General features: G+C 43.8%; 1 protein-coding gene across 3 annotated transcripts in view; it reads right to left on the bottom strand.

The window, feature by feature from the left end:
• Positions 1–7,020: 7,020 nt before the first annotated feature.
• Positions 7,021–24,905, bottom strand: part of MELK (maternal embryonic leucine zipper kinase) — a 39,382-nt gene continuing 21,497 nt past the window's right edge. For all 3 annotated transcript variants that reach the window (XM_077816517.1, XM_077816518.1, XM_077816516.1), the window contains 6 exons: positions 22,509–22,649; positions 21,403–21,631; positions 16,935–17,034; positions 16,283–16,451; positions 8,817–8,920; positions 7,021–7,476 (listed from right to left, as the gene is read on the bottom strand). In XM_077816517.1, coding sequence (XP_077672643.1) covers positions 7,299–7,476; positions 8,817–8,920; positions 16,283–16,451; positions 16,935–17,034; positions 21,403–21,631; positions 22,509–22,649 — 921 coding nt within the window. In that variant the 3' untranslated portion in view covers positions 7,021–7,298. The remainder of the gene's footprint in view (positions 7,477–8,816; positions 8,921–16,282; positions 16,452–16,934; positions 17,035–21,402; positions 21,632–22,508; positions 22,650–24,905) is intronic.

A 24,905-nucleotide genomic window follows, 5' to 3' on the forward strand; every position in this document is an offset into this window, starting at 1 on the left:
TCTGTCAACAAAACCATCATCAGTGGCCTCAGAAGCTGCCAAGGTACCTAAACACAGGGAATTTTGAACCAGATTCCTAGCTGTCCTGCGCTTGCTGTGTGTGACACTCTGTACCTCAAAGTCACATCCTGGAACCCCCATATTCACCACTGTCATACGATTATGTTTTGTACATTGCATGTCTTGTGAGGTATCATTTTAAAAGTCTTGATCTGTTGAACATGAATAGCCTATTGGATTGTATGTGCTGTCACTGTATGTGCAATTATTGCCACATGAATTATGTTGTGAGGTGGGGAAACACCCACAGCCAGCCTTTCAGTTGCAACAAAGGAAGGCCAGATAGTGATGATGGCCCATCTGGAAAAGAATCCACTATCCAGAGACTCCTTAGCGAAGGCACATGTGCAATGGAAACTGCTTGACCAATGGGGACTGCCTGACCCCCAAGTCACAGCAAGGATCTTTCTAGCAGCTGAAAGAAGGTATAAAAGAGGGAGAGTGACATCATCACTTGGCCTCTCCCGCCCCCACATCTCAACACCTGGAAGAAGATTTACAAGAAAAAGGCTTAGAACTGGGAAAGTTTGGTCCCACGCTTCTATCATCTGTTAGGGTGAGACACTGCTTACTTAGTCTCTTTAAGTTTGGAGGACTCAGCGGTCCTACAGTCCAGGGACCCCCGCACACTGTATAACTGTGCAAGCATGGGGTACAAGCGTATTTCCAGGGACAGTGAAGTTTGCGGAGCAGCAATTCTGCACCAGGGTAAAGAACGCTCCTGGCACTTATGCTGCAAACCCGTCCAGCTGGCCACATAGAAAAGGGGTATGTCTAGTGTGCAAGGGACCATACTTAGCAGACATCAGTGGCTATGAGAATGGCCCTAACACTCTAGAGTAAGTTAGAGTTGCTCCAAGTTGCCACAAATCCCATCAGAGCACAGAGGTGTCTCAAATGAACTCCCGGTGCTTAATGAAATGCCTTCCCCTATCTGTTTGCCTGCCTGCACAGTGAATTTGGTTAGCACCTTATAGAGCTAACTCCGTTAACTTGCTGACTTGCCTGGGAACGTACTTTATGAAAGCATCACCAAATCATTCCGGCAGCCATAGACAATCTATTTTTAAATCGTATGTCACAACACCTCACCAATGCTGGTGATTTAACCATGGCAAGTAATTGTGTTTGGAGGGTGCCTCGGACACAGACCTAAGAGAATTACTGGCTGCCCTAGTAGCACTAGGATACAGATCTAGTATCATACCTTACATGTAATCCACCAGGCTTGGCACAGTGGACACAGCATGGGGTTAGGATTTGAACCACACGCCAACGTCATCAGTACATCTCACTTCATGCAGAGCTATCATGTGCTGTTTCTTTCCACCAGAGAGTCATAATGACAAGACAGCCCACCTGAGATGCGGTATCCAAACCACTGGATGGGCATTGCTATGCAAAGACAGGGAAGCCTATAACTCACCCTTCATTAAACATGACCTTTCTCAGCTACAGTAAGAAAGTCTGACGTGCTATGATGGTGTTCACCTCCCCTCTGCACAACTCCATATGGATCAGGGTACCCTACAGCAGCTGGGATGCTATGCTGTTGCCCCTCAGTGGACACCCGCATGCAACATCAATCCCTATTATTCTTCTGTGCTTGCAAGAAGCTGTTAGCTCTGAGAGGTTAATGCAGAGACAGACAGTTCTGAGCATGCTCAAAACATGAGACAGGGTCACGTTGTGGAGGGGGCCACCTCTGGGCTTAGGAACTCATCTTCATCTAGACCCCTGCCACCAAAAAGCATGATGCACACCCGCAGCTGCATGGTTTCTTGGGTGCCTGCTGTACTGTTTGTTGGGGCTTTATAGCAGCTAGGGGCACACAAGTTTGACAGGGCAGGGGTAGCCCAGGTTTTTTCTTTATTTTGTTTAAGCTGAGATTCTGGAGCACACTATGCAGCTACCGGGCAAGAGGAGCTGGTTACTGAGCCCCTGTGAGCTGGCCCAGTTTTACAGCTGGTCAAAACACATCTAATCAAGAATTTTGCATGGATCCAAATCTGGATCCTCTAAGCCACTTGTATCAGGGCACAACACTTAAAATTCAAATAGTACTTGGGTTCTATCATTCGAGTAGCCTTCAGCTTTTTTAAAAAAAATCTGTTTGTATTTGCCATGCATGCCAGTTGCATTCAGCTGTCCCAGAGCTGCAGCTCTCCAAATAGAAGATGGGATGGGTGACATATTCAGTCCTTCCTCTGCTTTGCATAAGCACTGAAAGGAACCTTGCTTTTTGCCCCGACCCCTGATTCTCAACTTGATGTGTCATTTTTTCAGAGTAAAGAATATCAGGCAATAAATAAATAAATAAATAAATCAATACTGGAACCTGTAAAGAGGAACCTTGTTTCACACATCAGAGGATGTAAGACAACTTGAATCAATTATCTTCCAACTGTTTTTAGTTTAAAAAGGAGGCACAAAACATCTTAATTACAGTCTGCTTTCATAACATCCCACTCTTGTCATTCCTATGATGCAGACAGTGATGGAGGATGTGCTTCTAAACACATCACAAAATGACATGCATTAGAGAATGCTTATTTCTGAAATTGAAATGAACAATTATGGCATTTGCTTAAGAGGAACTAGACTGTTGTGATGGCAAAGCCACTGCTGTCTTGCACTTTAAAATAGAGATGCCTAAAATAGCCTACCTCTCTGTATGGTCACTAGACAGGAAGAAGCAGTAAGTTCATGGCTGCACTGCAACCATTTGCTTTCAAGGGAAGTAGCAGTCTTTGTTTTGCACAGTAATAACCATGCAATTCTGTTCATCACACAGTAATGGTTTGTACACTTGGTAGTTCATTACAAGACAACTGTAGCCCAAGTATACAGATTCATACTCTGAAGCCCACTGAGTATACGTGTACAATGGGACTCCAAAGTAGGAAAAGCCACATACAGGCACAGTCTGAGAGCTTGTCTACACTACCGGGCGGGGTTGATTTAAGATACGCAACTTCAGCTACGGGAATAGTGTAGCTGAAGTCGACGAAGTTAAATCTACTTACTCGGGTTGTCTTCACTCTCCCGTCGACTCCGCTTGCGCTCCTCATTCTGGTGGAGTACCGGAGTCAACGGGAGAGTGCTCAGTGGCAAGGGTGAAAGTAACTTAAAGGACACACCGGTACTCCAGAACCCTGAGCAGGGGGGCGTGGCCTCAACCGGAATAGGCAGGGCCTTTAAATACCTGGGCCCTTTAAATCAAGATTTAAAGGCCCAGAGGCTCTGGCTGTGGCTGGGAGCCCCAAAGTCTTTAAATCACCACCGGAGCCCTGCTGCTGCTACCCCGGGGCTCTGGCAGCAGGGCTTGGGCAGCGCTTTAAAGGGCCCGGGGCTCCAGCCGCTGCAAGGAGCCCTGGGCCCTTTAAATCGCCAGCCTGGGGAAGCCGATCCGGTCCAGCACGGCATACTGGCTCTTGCCGGTATGCCATACTGGACTGTACCGGCATACTTTCACCTCTGCTCAGGGGTCAAAGCAAAGGTGAAAATATTGACCCCTGAGCAAAGGTGAAAATATTGACCATCGCTGGATCAATCAATCGCTGCCTGCAAGCCCTGAGCTACAGTCATATAAGTTTCTCTCTGCCATTCTGCAAGGTCTCACTCTTACTTCTAAGGCCAACAGGTGTTTGTTGCCAGGAGCACTCATAACATGCCAGCTGCTGCACAAACAGCAGTGGCAACATAGAATCATAGAACTGGAAGGTACCTCAAGCGGTCATCTAGTTCAGTCTCCTGCACTCAAGCCAGGACTAAGTATTATCTAGACCATCCTTGACAGGTGTTTGTCTAACCTGCTCTTAAAAATCTCCTATGATGGAGAGTCCACAGCATCTCTGGGCAATTTATTCCAGTGGTTAACCACCCTGACAGTTAGGAAGTTTTTTCTAATGTCCAACTTAAACCACCCTTGCTGCAATTTAAGCCCCTTGCTTCTTGTTCTACTCTCAAGGGTTAATAAGAACATTTTTTTCTCCCACCTCTCTGTAACAGCCTTTTATGTACTTGAAAACTGTTGTGTCCTCTGTGTCTTCTCTTCTCCAGCCTAAACAAATCAAATTTTTTCAATCTTCCCTCATGGGTCATGTTTTCTAGACCTTTAATCATTTTTGTTGCTCTTCTCTGGACTTTCTCCAATTTGTCCACATCCTTCCTGAAATGTGGCACCCAGAACTGAACACAATACGCCAGTTGAGGCCTAATCAGCACAGAGTAGAGCGGAAGAATTACTTCTCGTGTCTTGCTTACAACACTCCTGCCAATACATCCCAGAATGATTGGTTTGTTTGGGGGTTGTGTTTTTTTTTGTTTTTTGCAACAGTGTTGCACTGTTGCCTCATTTTGCTTATGATCCACTATAAGCCCCAGATCCTTTTCTGCAGTACTCCTTCCTAGGCAGCCATTTCCCATTATGTATGTGTGCATGTGATTGTTCCTTCCTAAGAGGAGTACTTTGCTGTTATCCTTATTGCATTTCATCCTATTTACTTCAGACCATTTCTCCAGTTTATTCAGATCATTTTAAATTTTAATCCTATCCTCCAAAGCACTTGCAACCCCTCCCAGCTTCGTATTGACTGCAAACTTTAAAGTGTATTCTCTATGCCATTACCTTTCCTTGGCCAAGTCCGTCAACCAGGAAACTAGTTCATGTCCAAGGACCCTGGTTTGAGTTTTGTCAAATTATTTTCATTTAAAGCCTTCATGATAGCGCTGTGTTGTCACAATCACCCTCTGCTAGATCTCTGCATCTGACCAGCGTCATAGGGTCATGTTTCAGGGCCACTACCCTGACCTTCAAATCACTGAAGACTCACACGTTCTTACACCAACATGAAGTCAGCCAAGTAGGCTAGGTTAAGGAGGAAAAATACCCAATAAAAAGGTATTAGCAAAGTACTCATCTAGAAAATCTGACATGATCCTGGACAACTTGACTGTTAGATTCATCACCTATTACACTTTTTAACTTAAGGTCAAGGCAAGGACCATGTATGCTTGTGCAGCACCTACAATGTGCTTTTGGATGCTATCACGATACATGACCAGCAAGTGCAGCTAGAGTGTCATGCTCTAAAGACCAGGTGCTACGTTCATAAAGTTATCTAGTAGAATGTGGGTTGAGAAGCAGAAATCTGACACACAAATATAGGAGACAGTAGAAGTTCTATATTATTCTAAATCATCCATGCAGCTCTTAGGCACTTATGAAGACTATTAGACCAGCCTTGTTAGTGTACAATAATTCAGATTGTTCAAAAGGTTTGTGTTTCAATCTTTGAAATACTAAATAGGTTTTGTTTAAGAGTTATGGGAGGTGGGAAGACTATGCCTGTGTTCTTCATATGCAAATATTCATACTTGTAAACTGTAGTTTACAATATCTACCTCACAAGGTAGGATTTCAACAGAACCATCTATGCTGCTCTGCTTTAGCACATAGCAAGGCATTCTTCCCTTTGATCTTCAGACAGTTTGAATCTGTAGCATAGCCTAAAGAGAATGCATCATTGGGATAGCTGAACACTAATGAAGAGTCTATATCCAAACACTTCTGCATCAACAATAGTCTGTTCAGTGCTCAGAGGGAAGCAAGCCAGCTATTACCAGCATGTCAGAACAGTGGTCCCTAAACCTTTTACCTCATCCCACCTTAGCATGTCTGCAACCCCACTCCCTGGGACTGGAAGCAGGACTGTGGCTCCAGGAAAGGGGTGTGCGGGGGGTGGGGGAGAAGGGTCATGGCAACCCCCTCAGTGTTCCTCTGCACGCCCCAGTTTGGGGAGCGGTCATAGAAAAATCTTGTCTGTAGGAGTGTTCTAGATGGAAACTACATCTTGGTCTTGCATCCACCAGGAACACCTAGTAACTTATAATATTCTCCCTCTCCCAGGTCTGATTGGCTCAAGGTCAGGCTGCAGCTGTGTAAGATATGCGGGGCTATGTAAAGGGAAGCCCAGGAAGAGTTACTTAAAATGCTTAGTTACTATCACTTTTCTGTATTTTACAAAACATTTTAGCAGCGTTCTTTGCACTGCTCTGTGTGCATTTGCAAAAACATAATCCCAACAAATCCATTCTTCCTTTCCACTGCTCTTTGGATTTAAATTAGTGTCTACTTGTATCACCATGATTCTATGTGGTATTTTACAGGGATGGGTAGCACAGAATCAGTTCACCCTTTAGTAATGATTAACGCCTCTACAGTGTGTTGCAACATCTGCCTGAAGAGCTCTGGGTAAGCTCAAAAGCTTGTCTCTCACCCACAGAAGTTGACCCAATAAAAGGTATTGCCTCACCCACCTTGTCTGTAATAGCGCAACTCTGCCACCTTATAACTAAGGAGCCATAACAGCTACCAAAAACTTTAGCCTCCTGTAGGTTTGCTTAACCAGCTGTGCATGTTTGAATAGTAATAGTATCCATAGACCAAGACTCCAGCCATGTCCCCAATGTCAGTTTGAATTGCTTAGTTACTGCCTCTGCACCCACTGGTCTGAAATACCTCTAGATCAGCTTGGATGGAGAAGTTACTGGAATCCCCGAGATAGCTCGAAGCTTCAAAGTGCTATCACTCCAGGATCAGAAAGCATGCACACAGTTGTTAGCCATTACTAAGGCCTAGTAATGAATTACCATATAATAAAATTTTATGAGTTTAATACTTTAAATCCTAGCATTGTTGGCTTAACATATTTATTGAAGTCAATCCTATTTTGTTCAATATATGAGCATATAGTTTAAACGGTAACCACAGCTGTGACTTAGTTAACGATCTCAATAAATCCTACTTAGACAGGAAAAGAATTATGCAAACGAATCATCATCATCATCTGTTTTCTGCCCAACATGTACTTTAAGACAAGATTATTTTTGGTATTAGAAAATTAACAACTCTTATTTGGACCTTAATTTTATACCCAAGAGAGGAGCCCATCTTAATATATTTATAAAATGTTTATTATTTCAGAAAGAAATTACATTTGCAGAATACAAATAGTTGAAAGTTCATACCCATACGAGACAGGGACATCTAGAGACAGTTGATATACAAAAGATACATGATTAAGAGACAAGGACAGATAAGTTTGTCACATTTATTTACAAATTAATGTATTTAAAAACAGATCTGTTCTTCGAACAATTTTTAGATGATTAAAAAAAAATTAGTGTGAAGCAGTGTAAAACCACCCTTACTTAGGATATGAATCCTCCATCAGTTACACTTTGCAGCTAGATAGGATATCTTCCACTAGTCTCTTGTAGACCCATGCATCGCCTTTAAGCCGTTGCCTCCTGATACCCACTACTTCAGGTTTACTAAGCTGGCACACTTCTAGCTCAAATTGCATTGTCACTTTGCCAAAATCTGACTGGGTTTGACATTTCAGGGTATAGCTGCATAGACAAGGCAAGGAGAAATAGAATAGTCATTGAGTTGTTTTAATACTCATCAGAAGGTTAGCAACATGAAAGCTTAAGTGGGTACAATTAATACTTCCCACACAAAGTAGCACATTGAGATTCAGCAGTGTGGGCAAACAGCTCAAAACAAGGTTAGGTGAAATGAAAGCTAGTTCCCTTTTGTAAGAGGATACCTTGTCTGCAAATGCTAATGCAGAGCACAAGGGCTCCTAGCCACAAGAACTGCTGCCTGCCTCTCCTGGGAATTGAGATCTATGGCAAAGAATAGAAAGCGTGGGGATGATTTTATATTTTTCCTCTAGTCAGACTATCTTCTGCAGATATGACAGCAACATCCCTCTTGTGAGGCTGCTCCAGCCTCCTGCATTAGGCTCAGACTGCAGCCATCTTCCAGATGAAGAGAAATTGAGCCATCCTGCTCTCTGCAGATGCAGCACTGCACAGGGCCAACTACAGATCATCTATTGCCAGTTGGAGGAGTGAAAGACCAAGCTCTGATCTTTGAATCACCAGGTCACAGAAGTTTGTCACTTTAATGCAGCTAAATGCATCTTCCTGGAACATGAAGTTGGACACTTATACGAGGAGGCGGATCTTTTTAAATGCCTTCCCTTCAAGAAGGGAAGAGCATTTTATAAACAAAACCTAGCATTACCTGAGTTATGATCCCCATTTTACAACACTAGGAAATTTCAGTATAGACACATACAGTCTTTTGACCAGTGTCAGTTAGCAGCAGAACCAGGAATAGAGCACTCCCTAGCCACCAGACCCTGCACGTTAAAGCACATCTATTCAATGGCTTGCATTGTACGGACAGGTAGTAAGGCTCACATTGTGTCAGCTAGGATTTATAGTATTTTAAGTGGTATTATATGGAGGTCACAGTGATCTCCATCATGATAGCACTAAACTGCCTTATCTCAGTTAACAGCACAGTATCAGAATGAGTCTTTGCTGTCAATGAAATCACAAGAGATAGGATTAGCTCAGTTTGCTCAGCTTTTCAAGCAAGTTGCTACAACATGCATGACAGATCAGCACAGGATATTGACTATTAACATCCATATGTGAGAGTTAAGGAACTTTACGGGTACATTTGTTTGGCATCAGATACATCCATGTAGTAAATATTGTGTCTCTCATGTGGTCTAATAGGAGGTACGATATTTAACAAGAGGCAGTGTGAGGGGGCTGAGAGAGAGAGTGAGAGTGGGGGGAATGAAGCTGAATGCTTTGCTTTAGCAAAACCAGAGAACTAGCTACTTGGGCAAAGATCATCTGGAATTAGTTTTGCCTGACACTTTACTTACCCCTTCTGTACATAGTCAACATGTTTCTTTGGGAGGATGGTAATTATGTCATTCAATAGCTGGTCTGGATTCAGTAGTTTAGTTGTGGTCACATTGTAATGAGCCTGAAAAAAAAAAAAAAATGTAATAAGCTCAATCAGAAAGACAAACTTGTTTTTAATATTTACACCAAACACCAGAGGTTCTGTGGCAATGGATGTCTTAAGAGGTTACTCATCTTATGCAGTAACTGGTTTGAGGGGTGTCGCCTAAGGACACACCCCGGGCCTCAAGCCCTTGATTAGAGGTGGTTTTCCTGTTAGCAACACACATTTGGCCTGTGCATGTGCTCTATAACAGTGGTTTTAAAAAAAAAAAATTCTAGTGACCCAATTGAAGAAAACTGTTGATGCCAGTGACCGTACAGAGCTGGGGATGAAGGAATTGGGGTCCAGGAAGGGACTTTGGGGGCTCAGGCTTACTTTGGGCAGCTCCTGGTCAACGATGAGGCAGGGGCACTGTGCACCACGCTGCGCCCTGGGAGCGACCAGCAGCAGGTCCAGCTCCTAGGCGGTGATGCGCAAGCAGCTGCCCAAGGCTCTCACCTGCAAGCACTGCTCCCCCTTTCCCCCAGCTCCCATTGACTGGTTCCTGGCTAAAGGGAGTGTAGAGACAGTGCTTGGGGTTGGGGCAGTGCATGGAGCCCCGTGGCCTCCCTGCCTAGGAGCCGGACCTGCTGCCACTTCGGGGGCGCAGCGTGGTGTCAGAACAGGTAGGACTAGCCTGCCGCAGCTGGGCAGCACCGCTGATGGGACTTAACAGCCTGGTCGATAGTGCTGACCAGAGCCGCTGCGACCCAGTGTCAGGTCGCGACCCACAGTTTGAAAACCATTGCTCTACACAACCATGTGCTGCACCCCCAGGGTATATAGGGCTGCATGGGCAAACTGTCCTCAGTTCTTTCTGAACATCCAACCACCACCAGTCCAAAGCAGGAGGGAGGGAGGGCGGGCAGGTAGTGAAGAGAAAGGCGTCTGGGTGGAAGTTCAGTCCTTGAATAGCCAGTTGTCAAGATAGAGGAAAACTAGAATTGCTTCTTGCTAAAGATAAGCAGCTACTCCTTCTAGAGCCTTTGAAAGCACCCTTAGGGCCAAAGGTAAGTACTCCGAATGTAAAATGGCTCAGGCCCATGGGAATATGTAGGTATCCATATAGAAATACAGGCAAAGTAGGCATACTGTAGGTCAAGGGCTGACAGCCAAGCTCCTGCCTCTAGAGAAGGGAAGATGGCTACCAGAGTTACCATCCTGAATTTGAGACTTCAATCTTTGATTAGTCATAGAAGATCAAATTTGTGATTTCCACCCTCTGTCCTTCTTTGACATGAGAAAAAACACTTTGGGTAAAACCCTTTTCCCCCTGTGAGGGATGGGGCCATTTCTATTGCTCCTAAATAAAAAGGAGGGAGTGAACTTCTTGACTCAGGATAGTCTCATGAGAGGGGTCCCTGAAGAGGGATGAGGAAGGGGGAGAACATGCAGAGGATTGTGTAATCTGATGCTAACCTCCATGACCCCTTTGTCTGTAATACATTACCAGGTCTAGTGGAAATGGGGTCCGGAAATGGGGAAGGTGGGCAAAAGGCTGTAGCTTGCAAAACTGAGGGAGGAGTCAAGCCCTTGGCCAACCCATCAAAGTTGTTTCAGTGATGACTGGGTACTTGCTGAAAGAGGTTGAGCAGCTCTTTTGCTGTGGAATTGGCCTTTCTAGCAGGTTTGGTGGTTCTGTGAAAGCCAGAGAAATGACCCAGGTGCAATCTCTAGGCAGTTTGAGACCCACTAAATCTTCTTTTGTTTGTAGGGGTATATACCACCCCCCCCAGACCTCAGTGTGGTCCTGGAGTCCTTCAGCATGTGTGGGACTCATCCCTAGTCTCCAGGAGGAGCTTCTGACCATCAAATAGGAGGTCCTCAGCCATACTCTGAACCTCTCTAGGGAACCAGGACAACTGGAGCCACAGTGCCCTGCACATGACAATAGCTGTGGAGATGGATCTTGCAGCAGCATCCAAGGATGCTTGGAGAGAGATTCTGGCTCTTCTGACTCTCCTTAATGATGGCTTGGAAGCGTTCTCTAAGCTCCTGTGGACGGTGTTCAGTAGAGGTTGCAAACTTGTTGTAATTCATGAAGTCATACTTGGCCACGATCACATGATAGTTTGTGATCTGAAATTGGAAGTTCACAAATGAGTACGCCTTTCATCCAAAAAGGGGTAACCTCTTCTGGTCCTTATGATAAAGGACAGGCTTGGAGTAATGCGGTTTACCCTGCTTGTTTACTGCATCCAACACCAGGGAATTAGGTGAGGGTTGGAAACTAATTTTGAGTCCCTTCGGGGAACGTACTTCTTATCAGGTCACTTGTTAGTTGGTGGGATGGTTGCAGGAGTTTGCCTCAGTCTTTGCTAGATCCAAAAATACTTCATTAATGGGTAATGCAGCCCAGATAGATGTACTGCAGTTAGCAACAGCCAGGAGCTTGTGTTGAGAGTCATCCTCCAGATACCTCTTGAGAAGGTTAGTTAGCCACCCTCTTGACAAGGTCCTGGAACTGACCAATTATTGGCCATTGATGGTAGAAGCATAACTGCATTGTCTGGAGAAGACAAAATAGGGATTTGAGGAGTAGCCTTTGTCTGGGATTGGTCCTGCTTTGAGCAGGGAGTTGGACTAGATGACCTCCTGAGGTCCCTTCCAACACTGATATTCTATGATTCTGCCTGCCCTACCGTCCTGTTCTTCAAAGGTCTCTTTGTGTTGAGGTTTTGGTTGAGGTGCCCGTCACCCTAGTCTCCCAGTGCAATGGAGCAGGTGTCCAGCAAACTGCTGCTACACCACCATCCAAAGATCCCATTATGGACATTGGGGAGGCCCATACAGGAGAGGACCCAGGACCAATCCCACCATCCCTGAGGTGGATGCGAGTCCTTGTCAAAGTATGCGTTTCTATAATGGAGAGGGGAATCCTGCACCGACTAGGAGACTGATTGTTTCCTTCATCCTCCTTTATGACCTCTCCCAAAATAGAAAGGGCAGAGAACCCTGCAACACTGGGAAGCCATGGTAATCCTGAGACCTTGGTCTCTGTACAGAGTTGTCTGGTACTCATAAACAGTGGGGACCCTGGCTCAAACACTGACAAGTCCCTGAAGTAGCAAAATTCCTGAGGTACTCTTGGTACCGACAGCAGTTGAAGTGGATGGTATCATTGGTCTGGAGCATGCAGGCACCAGCAGCAAAGGTCTGATGCTTCAATTTTGTTGGTACCAACAGAGCTCAGTGGAAAGACACTACTGGTAAGACTGATGCAGATGGAGCTGATCTAGAGAAGTGCACATCCTGGACCTTCCTAGTCCTGTAGGCTATACCAGGTACCTGCTGGAGCCAGGCTTCTCTGAAGTACTCCAGGATCTCCCTGCTCCGCTGGTACCAGAGGAAGAGTCTTGCCTGCATGGTATAGTGTGGAGATGTCAACGTCTCTGACACAGTAGACTTAGTAAAAGATCGGAATCTCTTCCACCACAAGGAGCCAGCTGCCAAGACTTAGTAAAAGATCGGAATCTCTTCCACCACAAGGAGCCAGCTGCCAAGACTGAGCTCCTCTTTGGAGCCAGAGATCTTCCCCTTCTTAAGGGAGACTTTAGCAGACATCAAAGGGGCATTGGATCTGTCTGGAGACAGATGTATAGTGGGTCTAGATTTGAGAGCCAGGCGAAAACTTACATTTCTGTGAGATACAGGATTCTTGCAAGCAATGGATACACTTCCAGTGGCCATTGCTGATTGGGATAGCCTCCCAACGAGAGGCACTGTTTGAAACCTGGTGAGCCAGGCATGCCCAGCCATTTTGAATAAGCTTCCCAGAAAAGAGTGAGGAAATGTGGGGGTGGGGGGGGAACCACACACAAACCTCTCACAATAGAATTAGTTAGATAGTAACAATGAAAACTAATAGAAATACCAACTAACCACCACCACCACAAACACACTGAGGCACACTCAAGGCAGACATGCTAGTGCTCTGGTTCAGGCTGAGGCGATAGAGAAGGAACTGAGGGCAGTTTGCCCAGGCAGCCTTATGTATCCCTGGTGTGTGGCATAAGTAGCAGAGCACATGCGCAGGCTGAACAGACACTACCAACGGAAAATTTTGATTAGGGGCTTGGGATGTGCATGTGCAACTGAAGTGGAGCACCCATTAGGGACACTACTTGAAGTAATCAAGCTAAGCAACAGCAACAAGGAATGCTTTGTTCCAACAGTGTCTCAAGGTCAGATATTGTTACGAGATGGACAGAAGCTTCAGCGTTGAGGAAAATCAACTCTCCCTGTTATCAGGGAGAAAGGGCGAGATCTTCATCCCTGCTCTGGCCCTTTTACACTGGATCAAAAGGCCCAGAGTGTCATAGAGCGGCCCAAAAACACACTGTATATGGCAGGGGAGGATTCCCTGGTATAAGCACCATGGAGGACAGCCCTAAGGTTGTCTTAAGAAGACTTCGTTGCAAGTCCTGGTGTAGGTGGCCTGTCAAGGGAATGGCCACAACTTGCAGCGCTGCAGGGATTTGGAGCAGTGCTGTAGCCCATAGGACAACCTGTGAAACTGCTATAACTTAGACAACACTTGGGATCCAAGTTACCTTGGCGGAGGTGGGACTCTTCAATCCTGGAACAACCCAAGAATGGGAAGGGAGGGGGTGGGAAAAAGAAGTGGCTTAAAGCCACCATAGGACCCTTCCCCTGGGCTGCAAGTTGTGTACCATGCCTCTAAGCAGCATAGTACAGAAACCCACCCTTGGAGTATTGGAGCCATTTTAGCTTACATGTTTTACCACTGTACATAAGGGACTTGTGTCTATATATAGATACGATATCCCTTTTCAAAAGGCTCCTATAGCCACACGTTAGGCATAGAAGCTGGGTACACTGTATGCAGTATTGTTCCTCCCAACTGTAAAGTGGCTGTACAAGCACTTTGTCTATGTCCTAAAAGATTACCTTTAGATTTCCAAGAAGCAACTGGAAGTGAGTCTGAAATGGGAAGCCTAGAGATGAAATCTAATAGAAGCCAACTCACTGGCAGAGCTTCTCCACGAACTTTAAAATTGAGTATCTTGCACTGCTCTACTCCAAAGCATTCAAAGTTACACTAACAGTTTTGCAGGTACCGCAGGCCTGAGAAACGGACTCCATGGCAGCAACATCTGGAGTACAGACTTGGCGTGCACTTGCCTGCTGGCACCCAAGTTTCTGTATTCCTAGTGCAGTCTGGACTCCTATCAGATGGGTCGGCTCATAGCCCAGTACGTGCTGGACTTGTCAGAGGATGACTGACAATACTGCCAGAGCCATTTGGCAAAAGCTCTCTGGACTGGAATGTGGTGATAGCAATGCATTAACCCAGTTCCGCCAATCCTTAGCGCTCAGCTTTCTTGACAATAACCAGCTTTTACAGTTAGCAGGTGGGCAACAAAAAGTGATTAAGGCTATAGAACAGCTTCCATATGAGGAGAGATTAAAAAGACGGACTGTTCAGCTTGGCAAAGATGACTAAGGGGATATAATCGAAGTCTATAAAATAAATAAATAGTGACTGGCATTGAGAGTGTTATATACTCCTTCACATAACCCAAGAACCAGGGTCACCTAATGAAATTCATAAGCATCAGGTTTAACAAACATAAGGAAGTACTTTTCCACAGGTTGACTGGGCGTTGCGTGAAGCTCTGCCAGGGGATGTCGTGAAGGCCAAAACTATAACCAGATTCTTAGCTAAGTTCATTGAGGATAGGTTCATTGATGGCAATTAGCCAAGATGGTCAGGGATGCAACCCCATGCTCTGGGTGTCCCAGCATCTGGTAATCAGAGGTTTAGAAGTGGATGATAGGGAATTGATCACTCGATTTGCCTGTTTTGTTCACTCTGTCTGAAGCACCTGGCATTGGCTACTGTCGGAAGACAGGACACTGGGCTAGATGGACCTTTGGTCTGACCCAGGATAGCTGTTCCTGACAATAACTAGCTTTTAGTCAGCAGGTGCCTCAAGTAGTAATTAGCCAGCTAAAGACATACATCACTTATTTGAAGAGAGACTTGTTTTAGGCCTCAAAAAAGCCTCACCACTTCCAGAGTTATGAATCAAGACAGTTTTTCCTCCATGCTCTATTTATATGAAATTTCCGGTGTATTATAAGCTGCAGAATTTTCTGATGCACCAGCAGCAGCACCATCACTCTTTAAATAGGTTTTGTACAAGTCACTGTTTAATACACGCAAGTGTCCATTACCGCGCCACTGACGTTTATTGGCATTATGGTAGTTTGGTGGAATTCAGCCGCATTGGTCTTTTAGTTTACCTTTAACATAGGTGATACTATATTAGTGCTTTAATGGTAGCGTATACTGAAAGCCCTACAATACAAAAGATGGATAAGCTCTCCTGGAGAGAGAGTATTAAGCACGTATATGCCCAAATATCTCTGGGTCTTAAGAGCCCAAGAGGCATCGCAACAGCATTTTTGAGATTTATAGTTTAACATTTCTCTAATCTCTTCAACCTCACCTTAGGTTTCCTGCTTGGAAACCAGTAAGAACCAGAGAGGCTGCCAATATCAAGAGTCTGAGTGGACTGAAAATCAGACAAGCAACTGAGTACGTTGGCAGCAAGCCCCTCATTTGGGCTCACAGGCAATACCTAAACAGTCCGACACCTAATGAACTTTTGATACATTAGTTGGGGATAAGATTTAAGATGTACACTTCCCAGGACATTTGATTTCTATAATGCCCTAGAGCACTGGAAACCCTTTTGTAACCTAGGGACAGTCAGTTCATTAAGTCCAAATTCTCTTGATTCCAAAGACTCTAGTCACTGTCATTGTTAACTTCCTCTATAACCACTCAAGGTGACGATCTCCCCTTGAGGATTTAAATAGTGGAGACAGATCAGATTTCATTGAGCTGTCATAAGATACTTTCAGATAGGGCCACTCGTATCAAGGCTTTTATATCAAGATGCTGCATTTATACCAGCTTGGGGTTTTGGTTACCAGTGCTACCCTGACACTTTGCTGGCAAGAATGAATTTTGAGCAGGATCCGGAGGAGTCTGACTGCAGCTGCATTCCCTATAGGACGACAAGTATAGATCAGCTGGAAGGGAGGCAAACTGCAGTGATTTCCACAAAACTAACTGGCTGCAATAGTTGGTCAAACCTAGCCTGAGGCATGACTAGCAGAGGCCCTTGGCAATAAGTGGGGCTTCTGTAGATTTGGTGCAATACTGCAAAGGCACCTGTACTTTATTGTAGAGGCAGAATGGACACAGTTCAGACAACTGAAGTTCGAAACAGTGATGTGGAGACATCATTGACTTTCCCAATAAGAATCCATCTCCTTTAAATAAAGGAGATATCCTAGCAATCTTACCTTCAATTTCCTTGGGCCATCTCTTGTGGATCCTTTCCTTTTGCCTGGTGTTAGCATTGTGATCATTTTATCCAGGCCTCTTTCCAGACTTCCAAACATTTTGGCTCTTTTCTTCTTTTGGCCGCTATCCACGTGAACTTGATTAAGATCCATGTCTACTGAGCGACACCTGACACATTAAGAGATTAAAAAAATATAGGCCTATTTTCTCAGTGCCTGAAAGTCAGTCATTTCAGATGCATCACTAAAGTATTACCAGACCCCAGCTCTGTATTTAGAAAGACAAGTGGAATACATTATAGCTAAACTGAGACTAAGAGGATGCTATGAGAATTACCATTCAATAGTCATTTGGGATTTAAATGGAATTGTGTATAGAAAACAGCTGCCCTCTGGGGCAGTGGAATAAGGGTGAATTTGTAATTATGGAAAACAGGAATATGTCCAAGACTACTGAGGTGTGTAATTTTAAACTCTTCTGCCTTTAATATTTTCCTACTATGTAGGAAAGGGGTTTAAGGAGGTTTTAAAAAAAAAAAAACCAAGACAATGAAAGAGTAGGTGCTGTTGTAACAAGCCTTCCTAGTCTATATGAGGATTAAGGTAGTCCAGTTTTAAAATCAGCAATAGGCATGAATAACTAGATACTTACCGTCTTTCCGGGCTAATGACTGCTGCAGCCATTTCACCTGTACTTGCTGGACTTGTGGGTTTCTTAATTGGGGTGTCTTTAACGCACTGACTTCTCTCAGCTGAAAAAGAGGACCAAAACCAAATTGGGTATGTTTTTTCGATCATGGAAATTCCTTGCTGCAGTCATTTTAAACCAACTCCCCCTTGTCCCCACCTTAACATCTCTGCAACATACAGAATACTATTACCAACAGGAGAGTGGATTTGTGTGTGTGTGTGTGTGGGGGGGGGGGGAGATAACCTGGATTTGTGCTGGAAGTGGCCCAACTTGATTATCATACACATTGTAAGGAGAGTGATCACTTTAGATAAGCTATTACCAGCAGGAGAGTGGGGTGGGGTGAGAGAAAACCTTTTGTAGTGATAAACACCCATTTTTTCATGGTTTGTGTGTATAAAAAGATCTTCTGTACTTTCCACAGTATGCATCCGATGAAGTGAGCTGTAGCTCACGAAACCTTATGCTCAAATAAGTTGGTTAGTCTAAGGTGCCACAAGTACTCCTTTTCTTCTTGCGAATACAGACCAACACGGCTGTTACTCTGAAACCATACAGAATACCGTAACTGCTTTTAAATAAGAATCACAAGGTACTATTACTCTACTTATGAGAAGAGGCTAAGGGAACTGGGATTGTTTAGTCTGCGGAAGAAAAGAATGAGGGGCGATTTGATAGCTGCTTACAACTACCTGAAAGGGGGTTCCAAAGAACATGGATCTAAACTGTTCTCAGTGGTAGCTGATGACAGAACAAGGAGTAATGGTCTCAAATTGCAGTGAGGGAGGTTTAGGTTGGATATTAGGAAAAACTTTTTCACTAGAAGGGTGCTGAAACACTGGAATGCATTACCTAGGGAGGTGGTGGAATTTCCTTCCCTAGAAGTTTTTAAGGTCAGGCTTGACAAAGCCCTGGCTGGGATAATTTAGTTGGGGGATTGGTCCTGCTTTAAGCAGGGGGTTGGACTAGATGACCTCCTGAGGTCCCTGCCAACCGATATTCTATGATTCTATTATATTCAAGATTCAGGCTGATTGAGGCATTTCTCCAGGGCACTAAGAATTGCTCAGACTTGGGACAAGCGGTATAGTTAAGTTGTTAGAATATAGGATGAGGGTTTGATAAAACTAGCTTCTGGTCCCAACTCTGCCAGTGACTCAATGTATAGCCTTTGGCAAGTCACCTTCTCCATTTCCTATCTGTAAAATGGGCATAGATATTTAAAGTACCCACTTCCTGAGGTTGAGGATTATGGTTTGTAGACACCAAGACCAGACATCAGTTACTTAGATCCCAGTTTGTACACTCTCCCCCAGAGTCCCTTCCCCTGCCTCAAGAGTGCTTTTGCATTCCTCCATGGGGTTTTGTATTCTAGGACTGCCATTTCTATCATTCAAGATTACAACTAATGTGCCTGGCATAGTCTAATCAGCATTTGTGGCAAGACAGCTATTTGTCTAGTTAAGTTTCCTGTTTGATACTTTTCACAGCCAGAGTGGGCAAATTCAAGTGCTTTCAGTACAGTGTTGTACTTCAATTTGGTTTTGAAATCCAAGCTGTTAAGATACAAGTAATGCTCCTGTTCCCTTATCCCCACCCCATTATAGATAAAGCTAAATGTCAATATAGTGATGCCTTTAATCGTAAGGAGACAGCCCTGCAAACTCAGCCTGGGAACCAAGGCTGAAGCCAGGTTTCTGTCCATCACACATTACTGCCAGTGATAAGTTATGCAGGCCAACTTTGACCCACCTGTGACCCCATGGAAGGCACTGGGTTGCAGAACAGTTGCCTCCTAAGATTTTGGTAAAAGTCTTATCAGGCAACAGTAGCCCAGCCAAGCCAACAGGACCAAACATTTCTCTAAGAAAACAGGTATGGTAAAATACAGGATGATCTGCTGATTAAAGCAGTACATGTTGCCTCTCTTCAAAGGAGAGCTATGCTGTGTGTAGCTCCAAGTCCAATGCATTTGGGGGCAAGAAACATTTAAGTTCAGCTCAACCCAGTGATCCCCTTTGGTTGAATTGCATATCCCATTCCTTCAACAGGAGTATTACTAGATCATTTAAGAGTTGCACTCAGTCTACTCTTCCCATAGAGTTCTGCAGAGCACAAGTCCTGAAATGGAAATGCAGAGATGCATTCAAATAGTTCTTTAAAATTCCAGTAAATGAACAAGGGAATTAGAAATCAATTAAATAAACCCTATTTGAACGTTTGAAATACATTCAAGCTTGCTGTAGAAATGGAGTGAGATACACAGCAGAAATCAGGGGACCTTACTTCGGAAGTTTAGATCCCATGTGCAGATGAATGCAGGTCTGGTTTAGCAGGAAAGAGGAACTGCTACAACCCTGCCCAGGTTCCATTTTCTTTCAGGGATGAGGGACTGCATGGATTCTTACTTTCCTTTCCACTCTCAGTTTGGGGTCAAGGAGAGGAGAGCAAGTCCCTTCCTAGAGCCAACAGCTGATCCCTTTCCTTCCTTCCCTGTGGTGGTCCTGATCACCAGTATCCCTGCTGTGCCCAGCTGAGTGTCAGGCTGGGAAGAAGTGAGTGATTTCTACAGGGTTGCTACAGAGGTCCAAGTTTTGCAGTTGGGTGGGTACTCTGCCACTATTGCCGTGAAATTGTGGCAGATGCTGGACCCCTAGCACAGACACGAAGTACCAGTAAACTTTAACCAGAAAAAGCCTGAACAGCTTCCATCCAGAAACTGCATTATGGCCACCTCTTCAGATTTTGTTCTGAACAGGGAGGGAAAGAAAAAATGAAAAATAGTTAAATTTTAATACTGATGTTTAAAATCAAATTTGAATTTATGGCAACCTATGGTAAAGGCCTAACCTTGCCATAATAAAAATTGTTTAAATACATATATGGTGCATTAGTGAATCCTCAAACTTTAATCTGGTAAAGGCTACTTTGTTATGGTTTCCACAATTCTGTGTGTATGTATCTTTAACTTTGGAGGTCAAGCATAAATATGGCACAATGCCATGCACTGCCTTAAGTATCTATATCAGCTTCGGTCTTTATCATGGAGTGCTGGTATTTCCTTTTTCGAAATGGAAGTATTTTCAATTTCTGAAGAAAAACTTGCCTTAATTACATTTTGGTTTCAGGTTAACAGAATCACCCTGGTTTTTTTCTAGACCTTATGTCTGCCACTTATGTTTCCACAGAAAGTGTAGCCGAAAGTAAACCATATACAGATTAGTTACTGTGCCTCACTCTTGCCTTTAGGGTACAATGAAGTCAGTATAAAATTAAGGTCTGAAATACTCTTAAATGAGGATGTTCTGCTTGAGCATTGAGTCAAGATCCTTTGCCAGCTGAAAATCCTTGAAAGCCTGTAGAAAGCTACAAGAGGATTCTGAATTGTATTCCCTTGCACAATATGGAGCAGCACGTTCACCTGTTTTAAATACTTTGTTACACCTACTACAAAGGGAATCTCATGTCTGAGCTTTGCAAACAATTCGTATAGCATCAATGGGCAATAGTGCAAACATTTCTAGTAGGTTGAAGAGGAAGGCAGGATGGCTGTAAGATCTATAATTCATATGGATGTAATAGGAAACTGAAAGGGACATCCTGGGTGAGAGGCCAGTTCCCTGCTCACATGCAATCCCATTTTATAACTTGTTATAAAGCTACATCTTAATCCTGGTTAGGTTGTTTGCTCCCATGAGAACGATCTGTAGACTAGTTGGGGTGGAAAGCTTTGGGAAGATTGCGTTGAAGAAAGCCGTAGGAGTACAACTCCAGAAAGTACAGCGCTTTTAAGTTATTGACTTGTGTAGCGTAAGAAGTGTCTCCATTGCAATGTTTAGATTTCACATGCCGACATTGTGCTAGTGCATGAGAATCTGAAAGGGAGACTAATAAGGGAAGAGAAAGGAAGCGGACGTATTTTTGTAACCCAAAGGAGTGATTTGAAGCCTAGGCAGAGGACTTATTGGAAATACTCCTATCTCCATTCAAAACAGTTATCCTGAGGCAACAAAGAAGGGACGGGAGCTTGCCTTTCACGCTCTTCTAGTATCTAAGTTGTAATGTGCCAGTCAGTTGTGACTATATACAGTGGAAACTCTTCAGCTAGTTGCTGTAAGCGTCCAAGTACATTCAAAAAGTATACACAATCCTGCAGCGACAAGAGGAGGAAGAGAAGAAGTGACATGTAGAGCAGCACATAGTAAGCTAACAGTAGCGCTAAGATGCATTGCCTCTGTGTAGCGTGGTGTAACCTCTTACAGCAAGAGGAGTGGGCTGGTGAATATTGTACAGTCTAGGATCACAAGATGGAATAAGCCATCCAGGAACTCTTGTAGGTATAAGTTTTAGCTAGAGTGGAACATTTTCCGCTTTTCAAACCCTAAGCACCACACATACATAGCTAATGGAAGTCTAGAGTAAGACACACCTGTGGAGGGAAGTTCTTGATTTGGTGTGGTTTGCATCTTCTTCCCCTTCTGGCTCTTACTAAGAGGAGTCTTTGGTGCAGGAAGCACAAATGGCTCTTCATTCTTGATAGTAAATGCCAAGTCAGAATTCTCTTTGTTTTCACTGTTCTTTGATGCTGCTCTTCTTGCCACTGGAGTTGGAGGTGGTGTAAATTCTACACTATCCAATGGTGTCTGATGCTTTGAATGCTACAAGAAATTTGATTAGGTAAGGGAGAGTGATGGTGAATTAACTCTGGGCAAAGTTAAAAATTTGCCAGTATACTGACCATACACAGTATATAGTACAAGGGTCAGGTCAATATAGCTACACATGCAGCCCAGTGCTCCAGACTTCTTCCTCTTTGCCCACACATCTAAGTCACTACTTATTCTCTCCCTGAACAAAAAAATTAAACCCTTTCTACCCTGTGCCCTAATCCTCCTTAGTTCTTTCAGCTTCCCATCCTGGCCTCCCAATCCCAGATCACTTCTCTCCAACCCATCCACAAAGTAGTTAAGGGCATGTCTACACTAGAAACTTAAGTCTATTTATGTTAAGTCTACTTACAACCACTGCAGTGGTTCATGTCCACACCACTGACAGAAGGAGGATAGTGTGTGTTCTCATTAGGAGTACTTCCACTAACTTAAGAGGGACAGCATGGGGGGCTGAGAGCCTGGCTGCTTCCCCCCCTGCCCTGTCTCTGGGCACATCCTCATTGCCAGTAATGCCAGCCTCACCATCCCCTTTGTATCCTTCCCCACTTCTGTTTCTTCTTCTGCACTGCCCATACACATAAGGTGAGCATCAGGTCCCCTGCCTCTCCTCATTAAAGTAAATGAGGACCCACAAGCTAGGAAAAGGGGTTACAGTTTATGGTAATAGCCATCTGACAACCAAAAGGTTCTTGTCTCTGTCTTAATTTGTAAGATCTTCTGGCCAGGGACTCTCTTATGTAGCACTAAGCATTGATATTGATACTTAAACATAAATGCAGTGTGCATTTAAAAAAAAAGTTAAAGATGCAGATTCCCTTTAATTAAGAGCAACTGTTTTAGGAAATCATTGTAATTCTTCAAGCACCTGCTTTGTTTTGGGCATATATAGAGCAAAGCCTGCAAATGGAGACTCCTCATAAAGCACATCTGAAAATTCCATGGATCCAAATGCACAGGGTATTTCCCTACAGTCTTCCACATCTTCATAAGTCAGGTTCTTTTTAGACTATTTAAAAACAAAAGAAAAGATTCCAATGAGACATGAAGTGAAAACTTTCACCAGAAGAATGTCATTACTTTTAGAGTTAGTTTTAATAGTTATAGCTTTGCCCTTTAGAGTTTCTAGTTATGGGTAGTATCTCATGGGAAGTTCTCATTCAGGTCACTTGTCATCTGAAAATCATGTTTGGAGGGCTAAGTCTGCAATGAAAGTTTTAATAAGCAAAGCCATCAGATGAAAGCACCAACACACACAAGGAGCCTATGCATCAAGTGCAGAAAAATGCAAAACCTGCCATTGATTTCTACAATTAAGCTCCTTAGTTTGCTGCCACACTAGCTAACACTACAAAAGCGGTCCCATGAGGAGATGCAAAATATATACAAACCAAAAAGGAAATATAGTGAAGGAATATGGGAAACAGCTGGTTAAAGTCATATTACATATGATACCTTGGAACAAATAGTTATGGGAAGTCAACTATTTAAAGCTGAGTGCATCAGCAAAAACCTTCACTTTCTGGTGGAAATGAGAAGGTTTCAACGGATGTCAAATCATACAATTCTATGTGCAGGCTCCTTCAAACTGCCAGAGGTAAGGAAGAGTTTGCTTCCATGTTTCTGTATGCTGCAGCCTTAGTTGCTGCCATTGTGTAGTAATGTCATGGCCCACATCTTTTAAAGAGAACCTGCATTTGTTTTCTCCAGGGGGCATTTCCTGCTATGCTACCTTCAGTTTAGCTAGTGGCATATGCTGTGCTACTCAGGGCAGGTCTACACGGCTAGTGCAGACTCTGCCAATGGGAGAGAGCTCTCCTGTTGGTATAATTACTCCACCTCCTCGAGTGTGGTAGCGTGTCTCCTGGCGACATACTGCTGTCTACACTAGTGCTTAGATTTGGCGGGGGGGGGGGGGGCGGTGGGAGAGAAGAAGGCAGCAGCTTTTCTCCACCCCTGAGCGACTTCAGTTATATTGAAGTAAGCATTAGTGTAGACCTGCCTTAGCTTTGTGGTAAGTCAGATGCTTATATTGCTTTTTGTAGTAAAAGGGGCGGAAATAGCACCCCTCATGGTCTAAGATCAAATATTTAAGATCCATGATCAATTCTCCCTTCAAGTCAAATTCCAGTTTTACAAAGTGTGAACAACCTTTAGCATTACATGGTAGTGTCAGGTTTAGTATTTAAACTAAAAATAAAGTCAACCCAGAACAGCATTTCCTCCAACCCTCTGCTGAACCTGTTTAGCTCCAAGCTTTAGGGAACACCCCCCACCCCCAATGAAATACAAGTCTCACAACAATCTACATATTTAATTTCTAATCCAGAGTGACTGGACAGGAGATGGTTTTCAATATATCCCTTTGTGTATTGCAGAAAACTCATTGGAAGGACTCGTTTTGTTATGTACCACTCCAACGAAATGGCAAGCAATAAAGTCAGCTATCAGTCCTCAGCTGGAAGGCCATTATAAAAAGGAACGATCGTGTTTTGTCTGGAGACAAATGGCTTTTGGCCAGTGGTCAAGGATATTGCCAAAATCAGATTTTTCATTACTGTTGAAAGCCAAAGTGTAGCTTTCTGCTATATGACCAGATGTGCCACTGATGATTACTATAAAGACCTTATCAGACACCTGTTAGCAGCCAAGAATACAGTAGCCAGACTCTGTAATTGAAATTATGTCCCATTACTCCATGAATAGCTGAACAGGACCTGATGGACAAGGAAAAATTCACTCCATTATAGAAATGCTTCTACAGGTCACTGAAAAAACTATTTCCAGCTGTCATTCCAGGCAGGATTTAGTTAAGTCATTCTTTTGGAAAACCTGTGTACTTCAAGCTGCTTGTCATAACAGTTGATTATGTTCAAGCCACTAACACCACAGCCAAAACACAAACTCTAAATTAAGAAGTCCTGCCAGCTTAGTTTCACGGACAGTAGGTCAGCTCCCTATGCTGAAATGGCTGATCAAAAGATCTTCAGATGGTACATTGTAGGGCACTTACTGTGCAGAGGTACTGAGCAGTTAAGTGTATCCCCAGTGTATCATAGTGGGACTAATGTGCTGTGTTACAGAAGAGATATTTGAGGTATCTGGCTCATCTCTGATGGATTGCTCTTATTGTTAATGGTGGTGTTTTGCCAAGTCTACTTTTAAATATCCCAATGAGGCTTCCATAACTTATCCTGGCAAAAAGTCTCCAGGGTAATAGATGTGGTCAGGAAGGTTGCCTTCTCAGGTCCATCCATTCCCTTAC

This window comes from Eretmochelys imbricata, chromosome 5 (genome assembly GCF_965152235.1).
Source record: "Eretmochelys imbricata isolate rEreImb1 chromosome 5, rEreImb1.hap1, whole genome shotgun sequence".
Lineage (NCBI taxonomy): Eukaryota > Metazoa > Chordata > Testudines > Cheloniidae > Eretmochelys > Eretmochelys imbricata.